Below are 12,706 nucleotides of genomic sequence, written 5' to 3' on the forward strand. Positions count from 1 at the left end.
AAGAATACACTGACTAAAATACTCATGAATTAATAATATTAAATTTATTTTTATAATCCAAGTCAGATACATACATAGAAACTAGTATTTAAATTTGTTAAAGTTTCGGAAGGTAAGGACAAAATGTTTGTTACAAGAATATTATACCATTTTGGGTTATGCTAATGATGAATCATAAAAAAGAAGAGGGAAAAACTCAGATCTAGTACACGTCTCCAAACAAATTTACCGACTGAGATTTTTTTTTTAATTAAAAAAACTTATTTTTAAAAAGGTTCAGTTTCCTTTTACAATGGAAGTCGTTCAGACATCAGTCCAGCTTGATTGATTTGTTCAGTTTTGGACATACCAATCTCTACAGCGCACGTATCTGGACCATTCTTAAATCAGATGGGTGGGTCTGGTTTTGATCCCAACTTTGGATCTGGGTTTGTCAAGAATCAAGATCTCATCTACCAAAGACAAACGAACTATTAGGTTTAATAAAATCAAATGAAAGTGCTACCTTGACAAAGCTTTCTCACTAGTTGGAACAACAATGGAAGTTGATGATTTAGGATTATAACTAATAATACATGGCAAAAATCTATCGCCAACAGTAATACAAATTTAAAGGTGCAAATTTCTGCTAATTACCTACAAAAGAAACAACAAACTATTGGTAAGGAAAAAAAAATTTAATCTCCATAATAAGAGCTATTAAATATGGGGATAGAGTTGAAAATAAGAACTTTGGAGTATCCATATTGGAGTTGAGTTGAAGCCACTCAGAATGGGGCTTGAAGAAACTGAATCTGATTCAGAAACTTCAGTTGGAATGATAAAATTTGCAGCACCTGACAATCACATTTACCTTAACCTAGTCATAGCCATCAGAAACATGCTTTTTAGTGATTGGAACTGGAAGATATCTAGCATTGATTGACAGAGGAATTCGTAGAGCATTGGCTAGCCAAGAGAGTCCCTCACAACATTCAATATTTCAACTATTTCAGTTTTCAGCTCGAGGAGTGGTTGGTGCTGCTGGAGTAGCCTTCCCCATTCTTTGTTCATTGCTAGTTTGTAGTTTTCTTCATCCCTTGATACAAAGAGTATGATATTAAAATCGCCTCATATTAATTTTATCAATCCCCTTCATCAAAGAGAACTTTATAAAATCGTTTTCTCTCTTCCGGGTCAAATAAACCTCCTAACTTATCACCACTATCATCTTGATCAGACATTTCAACACTTCCATCTTTCCTTCTCTCTGACTTTACCAAATTCATGCCTTTCCTCTTCTTTTCCAAATTCACTACATAGCGCCTCTGGTTATATTCGTGAAGCCCCTCCTGCATCAATTCACCAAATTTATTCTTCACAATGACTAGTGGATCCTTATGAACCAATTCTGGCCCATTATAAGCTTCTCTAAGGAGCACAGTGTAAACCTGATACTTATTGGACACGTAAAATATGCCAGGGTGCTTGAGCAACAAAACATTCAATTTCTCAGGTAAAGCAAACTCTCTCTTAAAATGGCCTAGCTTTACAATTGATAACTTCTTCCACAGGGTCAATGACAACAACTCATGCACAATGCTCACAATTCTCTTCTCCATTTCCTTTGATCCCTCCTCTAAACCTCTAGGATTTAAATAAGGTGAGACGTAGGGAATTGCATTTAATTCTTGAAACCTCTGCCATGATTTAACCCAAGATGAAGGTAATGAACATGAAAAACAAGGCTCCAATCCCTGTTTCTGAGCTGAGGCTTCAACAGCAGAAACTGCCAAATCAGGGCTCCATGCCAGAAGTTCAATCTCCATTGAACTCTTCCTCCAACCATTATTAACAAGTCGAAACATATCTGGATACTTGGGTAAAATTCTAATAATGTAGTCATCTGGAAATCCAAAACTGTGTTTCAACTCATTAAGTTTTGTAATATTAAGCCTCTGATTCATGCTCATCATTAACAACTTTGCCAATTTCTGTACAAATACTGGCTCCTGCATATCTTTCACTGATTCTTCCTCTTCAACCAAATGCATCATCCGCTTTGTTAATCTACAATGATACCCATCATTCTCAAGATAAACTTCGAAGCAACAGGGATACTTCTTGAGCCAATTGAGAGCTTTGCCTTGAAGATCAAGAGTCTTAAACTTCTTCTGAAGGTGCTTCACAGGTGCCACCTGGTTTGCGCATCTAAGTATTATGTTTTTAATCTGATTGTTGACTATCCAACGACGATTTCGTGAAAGGGCTGATTCAAGATCTGGGTCTTTCTTCATTGACCAAAGAGAGAAGTTTCGAAACTGATAAAGGGAAGGCTGAGAGTAGAGCCTACAGTGGCAACAAGTCAACCCCCAGAAAAATCTTCTACTAATCATCATACTCTACTTAGTATGTCTTTTTTCTCCAAGGCTAGACCTGTTAAGTGCACAGAAAATAAAATAATAAAAGGAAATCATATCTAACTTTCTCTACCGAAATTAGAAATAAATGAAATGTAACAATTTGCCAAGAGAACATTCCACCAGTTCCTTAGAGAGCTGTGCTAAATACTTTTTTTTTTTTTTTACCAGACCTTGTACTAAATACTTAAATACTACAAATATTTCAAAAAAAAAAAAAAGAAATATTTAATGCTACAGGCATGTTTATGCCAATGAACCAATGTTCAAAACTTTTCCAAAATTGAGCAACATAAGTCTAATATGTGCTTTAATGCAAGTGCAGAATAAACTTCCATCGAGCAATCCAATTAACAACTTACATTATGCCAAAATTCAAGCAAACATTAAAATTTAAAAACAAAAATAAAAAGAAAGGTTCATTACCTAAATGCCAACTAAGAAAATTTTCAATTAAGGTTCTTCACTCTGGAAACAAGAATGAATACCCATTAACTATGAAGCAAACCCATGTCAACAGTATGATTACTTTCTTAATTTTATATTAAAGTAGTTTTGAACAATTCAAGGCCATTTTCAGAAATTTATATTCGACGGCTTTATAATTTAATTAATACTAGTAGAAATGATGGATTTACTACTAATCAAGTTTCTGAAATATCCTTAGAAATCCTAGGAGAACAAGAGCAAAGCCAAATTATAGTGTGCTGAATAGGGGAAAGTAGTCAATAAAAGGAGACCAACCAGTACACTGAAGTACAATATTTTGCAGCGGATACAGCAGCACCTTCATCTGCACTGAACAAGCGAACCCAGTCAGATAATAATATATGAAAAGGAAAATAAAAGAAAAAGTAGATTTCATCTAGGAAAGACCGTCAAACGGTTCTCATAGGCATTTTCACGAACACCTAATAGAGGAAAGAATCAAACTTTATACACATAATTTTTACCTGAATCTGAATGGTTAGATTGGGCTTAGAGAATAATCCTATGACATTATTCATTTTGGCTGCCGTTTAGGGGAAGAATAAGATAAATCCACTAACTTTAGCGCGTGTATGGCTGAAAGAAAAAGAGTGAGAGAAACGCCGACTATCGTTGTATCAATCGGCAGTCATTGGAGTTGATATTTGAAGGTCGCCCGAAGAGCTTATATTCTTAATATTCTCTTCAAGTAAATATATAGCAGGATAAAAAATTTAAAGATAAATTAAGAACTTTCAAAAAAAAAAAAAAAGAGAAACGAGGAAAGGAAAAGAGGGAAATGAGCTGAGAGCGTCGGCACTGATGAAGCGCCGGTTGTACTCTTTCCACTAAGAAATAATTTTAAGTGTTTTTCTTTCATTTTGTTAAAATACCACCATTTCCTGTTCGTTTATTTTATTTTTTTTGACCAAGAATTTCCTTTTCGATCGTAAGAATTCTTTTTATTTTTTAAATTTGGAAAATTAATAAAAACAATAAAAACATGTTTTTTTTCTCAATAATTTTTATTTTCCTAATATTCGTCACAAAAACTTGACCAACTGGACCAAGTGAAGAACTTCACTGTAATTGACAAATGACATGCCTATATTGAAAAGCTTTCCTGACAGAAAGCAAAGACAAATGCATGAATGCAGATTTCATTTTCGAAAAGAGATGATATTATCTTTTTCCTTCAGTATCTAAACATATGAAAATTGAATTAGAATGTCGATCCCACAGCAAATACACAACATAAATGGTGATGATGCACATCGGCTGAAACAGACAACCAGAAAAATAACCTCCCTTCATTTGCCCAGAGTCGTTACAAAAGCAACCAGGTTTACCACTTCCGGCCTTTTTTTTTTTTTAAACTAAATTTTGTTTTCCAATTTGAAGCACGATGTCCCCCAAGTCCAAACACCAGGAGGCCCAAAGGATCCCTCATACGGTTCATATACATTCAGACTATACTAGGGGGATCACCCACCCAATTACAAACAGCACGAGGCCAGCGCGTTCTGATGCAGTCCACCAATGGTGCATGCTGAGGAGGTTCAGGTTTAGCCACTTCGGTGCCTTTCCCACTTGATTCACTCTCAGCAGAACCAGATGGAACTGCTACATCTGCCATGAATTCCTCCGGCATCCACCTTGGGGGTACTGAAACCCTCAATTTTGTAAGCCTGGGTCTTTGTATAGGAGTCTCACCTCCAGAAGTTGCTTGGCTGCCATTCAAATCTGATTTTGCTATCCCATTAAAATGGTAAAGATCAAATATTTTTCTACCCATCTGTCCGGTTGAATCCTTAAGACCTCCCAAACTATTGTCTAAATCTAAAATAACCTGCCAAAACTCGCTCCACACAATGAAGCCTGAGCTGCAAAGGCTATCGAGTTTTTCAGATGGAAGTCTAATATTCATCCCTCTGAGTACCTGATGGAAACCTTCCACACTAATGAAACCACCACCTCCACTCTGATCTTGGGCATCAAAAGCTTTCCGGATCTGTGATTCTCTTTCTTCCAGTTCATTCTCATCTTGAACAGCTGTATCCACAGCAAATAGGACCGTATAATGGGACTCACTCCCAACAACCCATATTGGCCATTTTGGGCATTTTAGATTTTGGCCAACCTTACAAAAGTTAAGGGATTCTAGTAGAGTGAGGAATCCAACTTCCACATTTGTAGATACACCCTTCAGAAACATGCCACCACCTAAATCCATCCTTCCGTCAAACACATTTGGAACAGCTTGCCCACAGAGCAATAGGTTCACAATTTCCTGAAATAATGTTACATAAAATGCAATTACAAAGCAAAAACTCATCTAAGAGAGCAACATAGAGACTTAATAATGGAAGAATCAAATTTAAGATATCAACGTCCCATCCATTCAAAGGATATGTACAATTTTATGTACCTGAGAAGCATGCCCAAACGGTGCAGTTACTAGAGGAAGGCTAGGATCATCTCGGTCAGCCTGAACACAGTCCTAGATAAAATTAGGATGCACATATGTCATTAGATAATTGTTCAAACAAAATAGTCCCAACATAAAGATATATGCTTGCTCTTAAAGTAATGACAACAAGAACAGCAACGACAGAAAATCATTATCTAGCTATCAAAAAATTGATGCATAAATAAAGACAAAATGGGTGTCTTCAAGTCTTCAAGCAAACAAACCCACCAATCCTCGAGAAAGTAAGGCAGATATAAGGAATAGCAATGCTCCCATGCGACTTTGAAAAACTGGAATCATTGCTTCAAGCCTCTTAAAGGCACTTGCCGGTGTTGTGTATGTGTCAACTCTTAAAACCTTCTGCAAATCAGAAGCTGATTCAATTGAAAGACCATCAAGTGCTTGTGCAATGATCTGTACGATAAAACAAACACTTATCAGCAACTAAGAACACATAAAACATTATACACAATAAAATATTAACATAATAACAACATATTCAGGTCAACCCAAATCCACTTACCACATCCTTTGAACTGTCTACAGATCCTTCAACACCATGGCCAATAGAACTCAAAGTTGCAATCACAGCTCTTTTATTATTTCCACATAAAAACAATATCTCACCCATACTTTTAACTAGGGTTCTGTCAACAGAAACAAAATTTTAAATTGAGATAGATAACAGAACAAACAATTAATGAAATGCAAAGCGGCTATAAAAAAAAAAAAAAAAAACAAATATTCCTTTCAAATTGATTATTCCAGAAATGAAGTAAAACATAAAAGATACCCCAAACAGTTCACATTACAAACAATCATGAATGTCCATTCAGATTTGTCACAAGATTTCACATTACATCAGATCTTGACATTCTTGGATGGCCATTCATGAAAATGAGCTAACACCTTCAACCAAACCAAAACACAGCAAAGATGCAAATACACCCCATAGCCCTTTAGGCCAAATTTCATATGCAGATATGCCTGTGCAAACACATGTAGTAAAAGAAATTGCACATGCAACTTGACTGCTAAGGTTAAGATCAGGAAACCACACTTTTTTTTTAATGATTTTCTAATGGCAAACAAGAATTTAGCAACCATAAAAATAAAAGCAAACAACCGAACTGAATTTCAAAGAAACTCAATAGAAGAAAACACCAAGACATGCAAGTGGTAATTTGAAGATTAACAAAACAAAAACAAATATGACAATTGGCAGGAAAAAAGATGAACATTGTTGGGTAGAATGTAATTAATACTACCTGAACAGTTTAACTCCATTCTTTAGATGAAACATAAAGCTAGAAAAAATTTAAAATGCAAATGATAAATTAAAAGCATGTGTCTTTGTGCGGTTTAGCTTATACTGTACAATTTACAGTAATAAATCTAATCACCTTGATTTTGCATCTTCAGTAAAAGCAGCAAAAATATTTGATGCAACATAATGGTTTTTGGATAATCTCCTGGAAGTCAAATTCTCTGGCATGCTTTGCGCAGCTTTAACTAATTCATCCGGAAAGAAAAGAAGATGTTTGAGAACAAATGCCTGTATAGAAAGACAGATATTAATTTCAGCAATAAGAGTATTGACTATTATCATGAGGTAAACATCAGAACAAACAGAAATATTGTAAGGCTATCAAAGAAGGAGGCTACTCATAAGATCTAGGCCCAACCTAGAAACTATCCGGTGGTGTCAACTCAACATGTATCTCAAAGAATCTTAATTAGCAATTAATATCTTATGTCAATTGCATAAAAAGTAAGAAAAGTGCAGCATTGGCTAAATAAACAGTTTAATTCTAAAGTTCAGATTCATGTAATTATAGTTAAGGTGGATACAACATTCAGTAACATATTGAAACAACATTCAATATTATGAGTACTATATTAATAGACTAGCAATTAAAACAAGCATTAATAGACTAGCAATTAAAACAAGCTGTCCCAATGAAGGAATATTCTTAACAAATTTTAGTGGGTGTACTAGTGTCACTGTAGAATATTAGAACATTCCAAAGATATAATGATAAGTAAGTTCTGGTGTTACATAAGAAAAAATATAATTTTCCAATGCTTAGGAACTTCAAATCGCACAAAACAATTAATCAACAATTCACATGCTGCCTGCTGCAAGAAACTCACATAAGCAAGAAATTAAGGAATTACTTGTATGGTTGCTAAGACACCACAGGGCCCACCTTCATGCTGCACTAGGCCCATAGATGTTTCTGGATCAAGGCTAAACCTACAGGATTTTTCTTCATGTATTAGCCAATAAAAAACAAGCATATGAAACTTCCAGAAGATTGCTAACCATTGGTACTCAGCTAAAGAAATTGACATATTTCCATGAAAATACAAATCCAAAATGCAAGAAGACAAGAACTAACATCCATGAGTTTTCAATGAAGAATAACACGTCTACCACCAGACTCTGCTAACCAGTAACTACCAAGCTCAGTTCGTAACAGTTATACTAGAAAATGATGGGACATATAGAAGAAACAGTTTTAATCAATCAATTGCAAATCCATCAATAGGTTTCTAATCTGAGCTAGTATCCTTAACCAATCAATATCCATAAACACAGAGATAAGCAATTAAACCAAAATTTCCCCTCAAAATACTATCTATACTTAGTATTTTACAATAAAGAAAATCAGGGAGGAAGTTTTGCAATTATGGGAATAATTATAAAAGTGAACTGCATTACATGAATAAAATCACCTCATACAAGAACAATACCTTAATATTTTAATTCTGGCTCATTTACAATTCCCCCACCTGCACACCCACCCATCCATTCACCCAAACACACACACACAAAAGAAAACAGAAAAACATCTTTTTCGATGAAGGATTACATTTTCAGGGACTATTCATAATAATTCTTATACGAAGGTTTCATGCCAATGCATTCTTGATTCAGAGACATTTTACAATGCGATTGGACTTTCTTTTATTGTGCCTTGAGAACAAGAGACTTTATTCATGAATTATCTTTGCACTCGCAGCATTATTAGTCTGTAATCTGATTAAAACCCTTAGCATTCCAGATAACCAGAGAAATGATTTTTATAGCACCTCATAACTGTATATGACATATTTACAACTCATGTCTAAGATCCTTTGATATAAAATTTCCTGTCTCCCACGCTTCTTACCAGTTTTAAATCACATATCAGTATACATCACATCAAAAGATATGTTCCAATATTTATATTCAAACAAGGTGTAAACTTCTGTATTTTGTAAACTGACTTATACAGCCAGGGTGATTAGGATTTTATGTGTTACTGTCTAGGATTATTACGAGTGATCAGATAGAAAATTTTAACTATAAGAAATGTAAAATTAAAACACATATTCAAAGAATATAAAGGGTGATCAGATAGGAAAATTTAACTTAAAGAAATATTAATTAAAACTGGTATTCTACTAATTAAGTCTTGGGTGAACCAACCTTAGCACACATTTTAAACACTTTTGAAGGATGGTATAATTGCGCTCCAAAATCAATCATTTTAGCCTTTTACTGGTTGTTTCTTCATTACAGGTATTTAAATATATAGTTTGTAAGGAGGAAAACATACTCATCTACAAGTTATGAAAGTTATTTGCCAAGAAAGGCTCTATAACAACTTTAAAAAAAGTTTTCATTAATGACACAAAGTATTGTATTTTGGAGCCTTAATGTTACTTCTAAAAGTCTTAAAGTTGATAGAAGACAAGTTAAAGATATTCAGGAATGGTCAGCTCCTACCACATTACATCAAGTTCAAAGTTTCATCTGTCGGCAACCTTTTATCGCATTTGATTGGGAATTTCAGCTCTATAATGATATTCATCACCGACTGCATGAATGAAAAGCACTTTACTTGAGCATCTCTATGATCTTTGAAGCGGCTGGTGATGCATCATGTGAGAATTGGTGTGCTTTCCCAAGATAATCACCCAAGTGCTTATTTTAAAAAGCAACAAAATGAACCAAAACATATGTATCTTAACTTATGAGAAGGAATTCTACAAATGATCCAAGCACATGCTCACCTCATTGCTTTTATAATGAGAAACTAAATAAATAAAACAAAGAGTTCAACTTATGAGAAGAAATTGCACATTAAGGTCCAAGCACATTGCCTCAAGTGTTACTAATTGATTCTTAAAGATTAAGCACAAGGATAAAATTGATGAAAAGGCAACTGATTCACTCAGCCAAGGTTGTATAAACTATAAACCTCTATTTCTATCTTCCTACTTATGGCCTTTGATTTCCTTGGGAGACTACCCATCCTGCAAAATCGTAGCATCATATATTCATATTTATTAGCTGCAGAACATGCAGATTATCCTGAGTTTCCCCTATAAAGTACCATCTCTTAAAGAGAACTTATCATCGTTTGCCAAACACATCCAGATGTGAAGAGCTCGTTTGAAAATTGCATTCCCTAGTGGCAACATGACACTTGGACAGGATAAGAACATTACAAGGATTGAGCCACCATTTGGACCTAGTTTGAAAAGGAATATTAGCAGGATTGTTGACCATGGTCAGACTTGTCAAACATAAAAGTAGAGAAAGCAAAAGTCACAGGTTCATATATCCCATTGGCAACACCAACACAAGCCACAGAAGAATTTAACTAAGGGGAAAGTTTATTAAATTCATGGAAGGAGACATGGTTTTGGCGTGGATTAGACCTGAAAAGTAATCTAAATGTGCAAATGAGGAGCTTCATTCAATTAAAGTTCATCCCTATGAGACTTTTATGGAAGGTAGACATGGTCTTGGCGTGGATTAGAGCTGAAAGGTACCCTAAATGTGCATATAAGGAGCTTCATTCAATTGAAATTGGTCCCTACAAGATTTTCATGAAAAGTAGCTTAAACATTTATGTGCTTGACTTGTGTAATTGCATGGGAATGAGCAATGTCGTTGACTTCATACCATAATAATGAAGAAGCACCTAATGATGCTATACTGTTACGTGGTTTCTACTCGAGGGAGTAGGCATAAAAAAGTTCCACTATATAAAAGTTGCAACTTGATGCTATATAGTATATTTAAATATAGCAGCCAATTTATCCCGTGATCAATATCCTTTACCACCATATTTAATGGAAATTCAATTGAGCATTGAATATCATTTCTTTTCCTCGCTCCTAGTTTCTCAGCAGTAATTTGATATTGAAAAAAATAAAAACTAAAATCTTAAAATATGAGTAAAAAGCTAGACTTTACCTTATCCCCTGATTGCTCCACTGAGCAAGTATATCCTTCGAAACACCACTCCCAAAAACCATCAAAAATAACTGATAAGCTTCTTCCTCCGACAATTCATTACCCAAATTCACTTCTTTAGCTTTTATTTCCATCTCTTTCCTTCCTAAATCTCCGCCCCTTTCGCTCTTCGAAGGGGAACTAGAAGCCGGAACGTTTTTAACAGCCGCCAGCATCCGTTTCTCAGCTGCGGTTGCCATGAGTTCACGCTGCAACCGTCGGCTCTCCTCCGGCGTCTTCGTCGTCGCTAAGTTGGCAGCTTCTCTCGGCCTGCTACTCTTCGGCTCTGGCGGCGAGTTTTGCATACTCATCCGCAGAGCCATTCTCAGGTCCTCTTCTTCTTGTTGATCCGCCATTTGATAACCACCGTCGGATTAAATTTTAGCTATCTAAGGTTTCTAAATAATTGATTTTATATGAATTCAACAAAACTATTTCAGATGGTTATGAATTTGATTTTGATTAAGATTCTATAAATGATAAACAAAATAAAAGGGTTTGGATTTTCTAAAAACCACTAAAAAACAAATAAGGGTTTCGCATTTCAGGCCAACTGGAACGAAATGGACGTCGAAGCAAATGGAAATTTATTTTTCAATTAAAAAAAAAAGGCAAATGGAAATTTCGCAAAAACGAAGAACGATAGATTTAAAATGTTTGATAGGGTTAAAATAGGAAAGTGACCCCTTAAGGGAAAAAATTGAAGGTGGTCGCCCGCCGGTTAACTTTTGATTGGATGTCTTGTGGCCAAAGGAAAAAACTTTAATACGATGTCGCTTTAAAGTCGGACGGCATATTGAATTACCATTTCGGCCCTTATGTGCCGTACTTAAAGGCGGGGTTAGTTATTACTTAAGTGGGAGTGAATTTTGGGCAAAAAGGTTAGCGCATTTTGGGGTGATATGCGTGATGCTTTACATATGCCTAGGTATAATTCATTTAATTTGAATTGATATAATATTAAGTTTAAATTTTATTTGAAATTTGGGGTTCAAAATTTTACTTTAAATTTGATTAAATTTTATTTTTTTAATTCAAGCTTGATTTGTGATAAAAATTAAGTTTAATTAATTAGATTCGAATAATATGTAAAAATAAATTTAATTTTTATATTCAATAAAAATTTGATTATTTGTACTTAAACTTGAATTCAAGTTTGAAATATTTTATTAATTAAAATAATTAAAATATATATGAAAATATAAAAACTTAATTAAATTTATGAGCAATTCGAATCAGTTATTAGAATGCTCGAATTAAACTTGATCGATAAGTCGAGCTATTAAAGCTCAGCTCGACTTGATAATAACTAAGTTTAATTCGAATTTTATTCAAGTTAAACAAGAATAACTTATGAGTATTAATATATCATTTACACATCTACTTGTGACAGAAAGAAAATAGGAAAATCTAAATATACCTTTTTTTTATACGTTTTAATTTTTCTTATATTTTTTTATAAGTGAAATTATTTAAATATTTTTATTATAAGTTTTATAACTTTTAGATATATATTTTTGAGAAATTATAATACTTTTCAAAAATGGATTTATAATAGTGTTAAAAGTGAAATGTTATAATAATTATAAAAAAAAAATTTATTAAAATTATTTATAAATAAATGTAATAAAAAAGTTATTATTAAAAAATTATAAATTTTAAAATTAATAATAAAGTTATTTTTATTATTTTCATTTTAGAAAAAAAAATATCTTATAAGACCCTAATTAAATTAAAGATAAAAGCAAATATAATTTTTTATAAATTTAAAATTTATCATTTTTTAATAAATATTTTTATATCTATTATTAAAATTTTATAATAGCTTTAAGTAAACTGAATTCTTTTAAGAAGTCTTTTTCTTTATTTATCATGATGGATTTTTTTTAATTAGCATATTAGGTATTGTTTGGTTTCAAAAAATAAAGTCATTTTTTGTTTTTATTTTCTTGAAAAATAAAAAATATAAGTAAAAATGTGTTTGGTAATTGAAAATGAAAAAAAAAATTTAAAAATAAAAATTGGTTGAAATATGAAAATAAAAAAAATTATTTTCAATTGGTAAAATAAGAGATA

General features: G+C 33.3%; 2 protein-coding genes across 5 annotated transcripts; both read right to left on the minus strand.

Annotated features, from left to right (window-relative positions):
• Positions 1 to 474: 474 nt before the first annotated feature.
• On the minus strand, positions 475 to 3,979 carry LOC111299116 (Ubiquitin carboxyl-terminal hydrolase family protein). Of its 2 annotated transcripts, none has more exons than XM_089758424.1 (3): positions 3,353 to 3,979; positions 3,144 to 3,197; positions 475 to 2,415 (listed from the first exon to the last, which is right to left on the minus strand). In XM_089758424.1, exon 3 carries the CDS (start codon positions 2,376 to 2,378, stop codon positions 1,125 to 1,127), a length of 1,254 nt encoding a protein of 417 aa, XP_089614550.1. In that variant the 5' UTR covers positions 2,379 to 2,415; positions 3,144 to 3,197; positions 3,353 to 3,979; the 3' UTR covers positions 475 to 1,124. The 2 variants fall into 2 exon arrangements, with proteins under 2 accessions (XP_089614550.1, XP_089614551.1); XM_089758425.1 differs by having other exon boundaries at positions 3,144 to 3,192; positions 3,353 to 3,623.
• LOC111299107 (uncharacterized) lies at positions 3,957 to 11,379 on the minus strand. Of its 3 annotated transcripts, none has more exons than XM_022894088.2 (7): positions 10,592 to 11,379; positions 7,516 to 7,594; positions 6,741 to 6,892; positions 5,861 to 5,984; positions 5,566 to 5,751; positions 5,296 to 5,367; positions 3,957 to 5,157 (listed from the first exon to the last, which is right to left on the minus strand). In XM_022894088.2, the coding sequence occupies exons 1-7, from the start codon at positions 10,984 to 10,986 to the stop codon at positions 4,333 to 4,335; spliced, it is 1,833 nt and encodes a 610-aa protein (XP_022749823.2). In that variant the 5' UTR covers positions 10,987 to 11,379; the 3' UTR covers positions 3,957 to 4,332. The 3 variants fall into 3 exon arrangements, with proteins under 3 accessions (XP_022749823.2, XP_022749830.2, XP_089614549.1); XM_022894095.2 differs by having other exon boundaries at positions 5,296 to 5,355; positions 10,592 to 11,118; XM_089758423.1 differs by having other exon boundaries at positions 7,516 to 9,860; positions 10,592 to 11,001.
• Between the last annotated feature and the right edge of the window lie 1,327 nt (positions 11,380 to 12,706).

Source organism: Durio zibethinus, chromosome 3, assembly GCF_047325235.1.
Source record: "Durio zibethinus cultivar Kanyao isolate XHJ-2024 chromosome 3, ASM4732523v1, whole genome shotgun sequence".
NCBI lineage: Eukaryota > Viridiplantae > Streptophyta > Magnoliopsida > Malvales > Malvaceae > Durio > Durio zibethinus.

Excerpts from the sequence above, each read along its gene's own strand:
- LOC111299116 (XM_089758424.1), bottom strand. The coding sequence starts at position 2,378 with ATGATGATTAGTAGAAGATTTTTCTGGGGGTTGACTTGTTGCCACTGT.
- LOC111299107 (XM_022894088.2), bottom strand. The coding sequence starts at position 10,986 with ATGGCGGATCAACAAGAAGAAGAGGACCTGAGAATGGCTCTGCGGATG. Across the intron at positions 7,595-10,591 it reads TGGAGCAATCAGGGGATAAG|GTTTAGCCTTGATCCAGAAA; the intron begins GTAAAGTCTAGC and ends AAAATCCTGTAG. Across the intron at positions 5,368-5,565 it reads CCTTACTTTCTCGAGGATTG|GACTGTGTTCAGGCTGACCG; the intron begins GTGGGTTTGTTT and ends AATTTTATCTAG.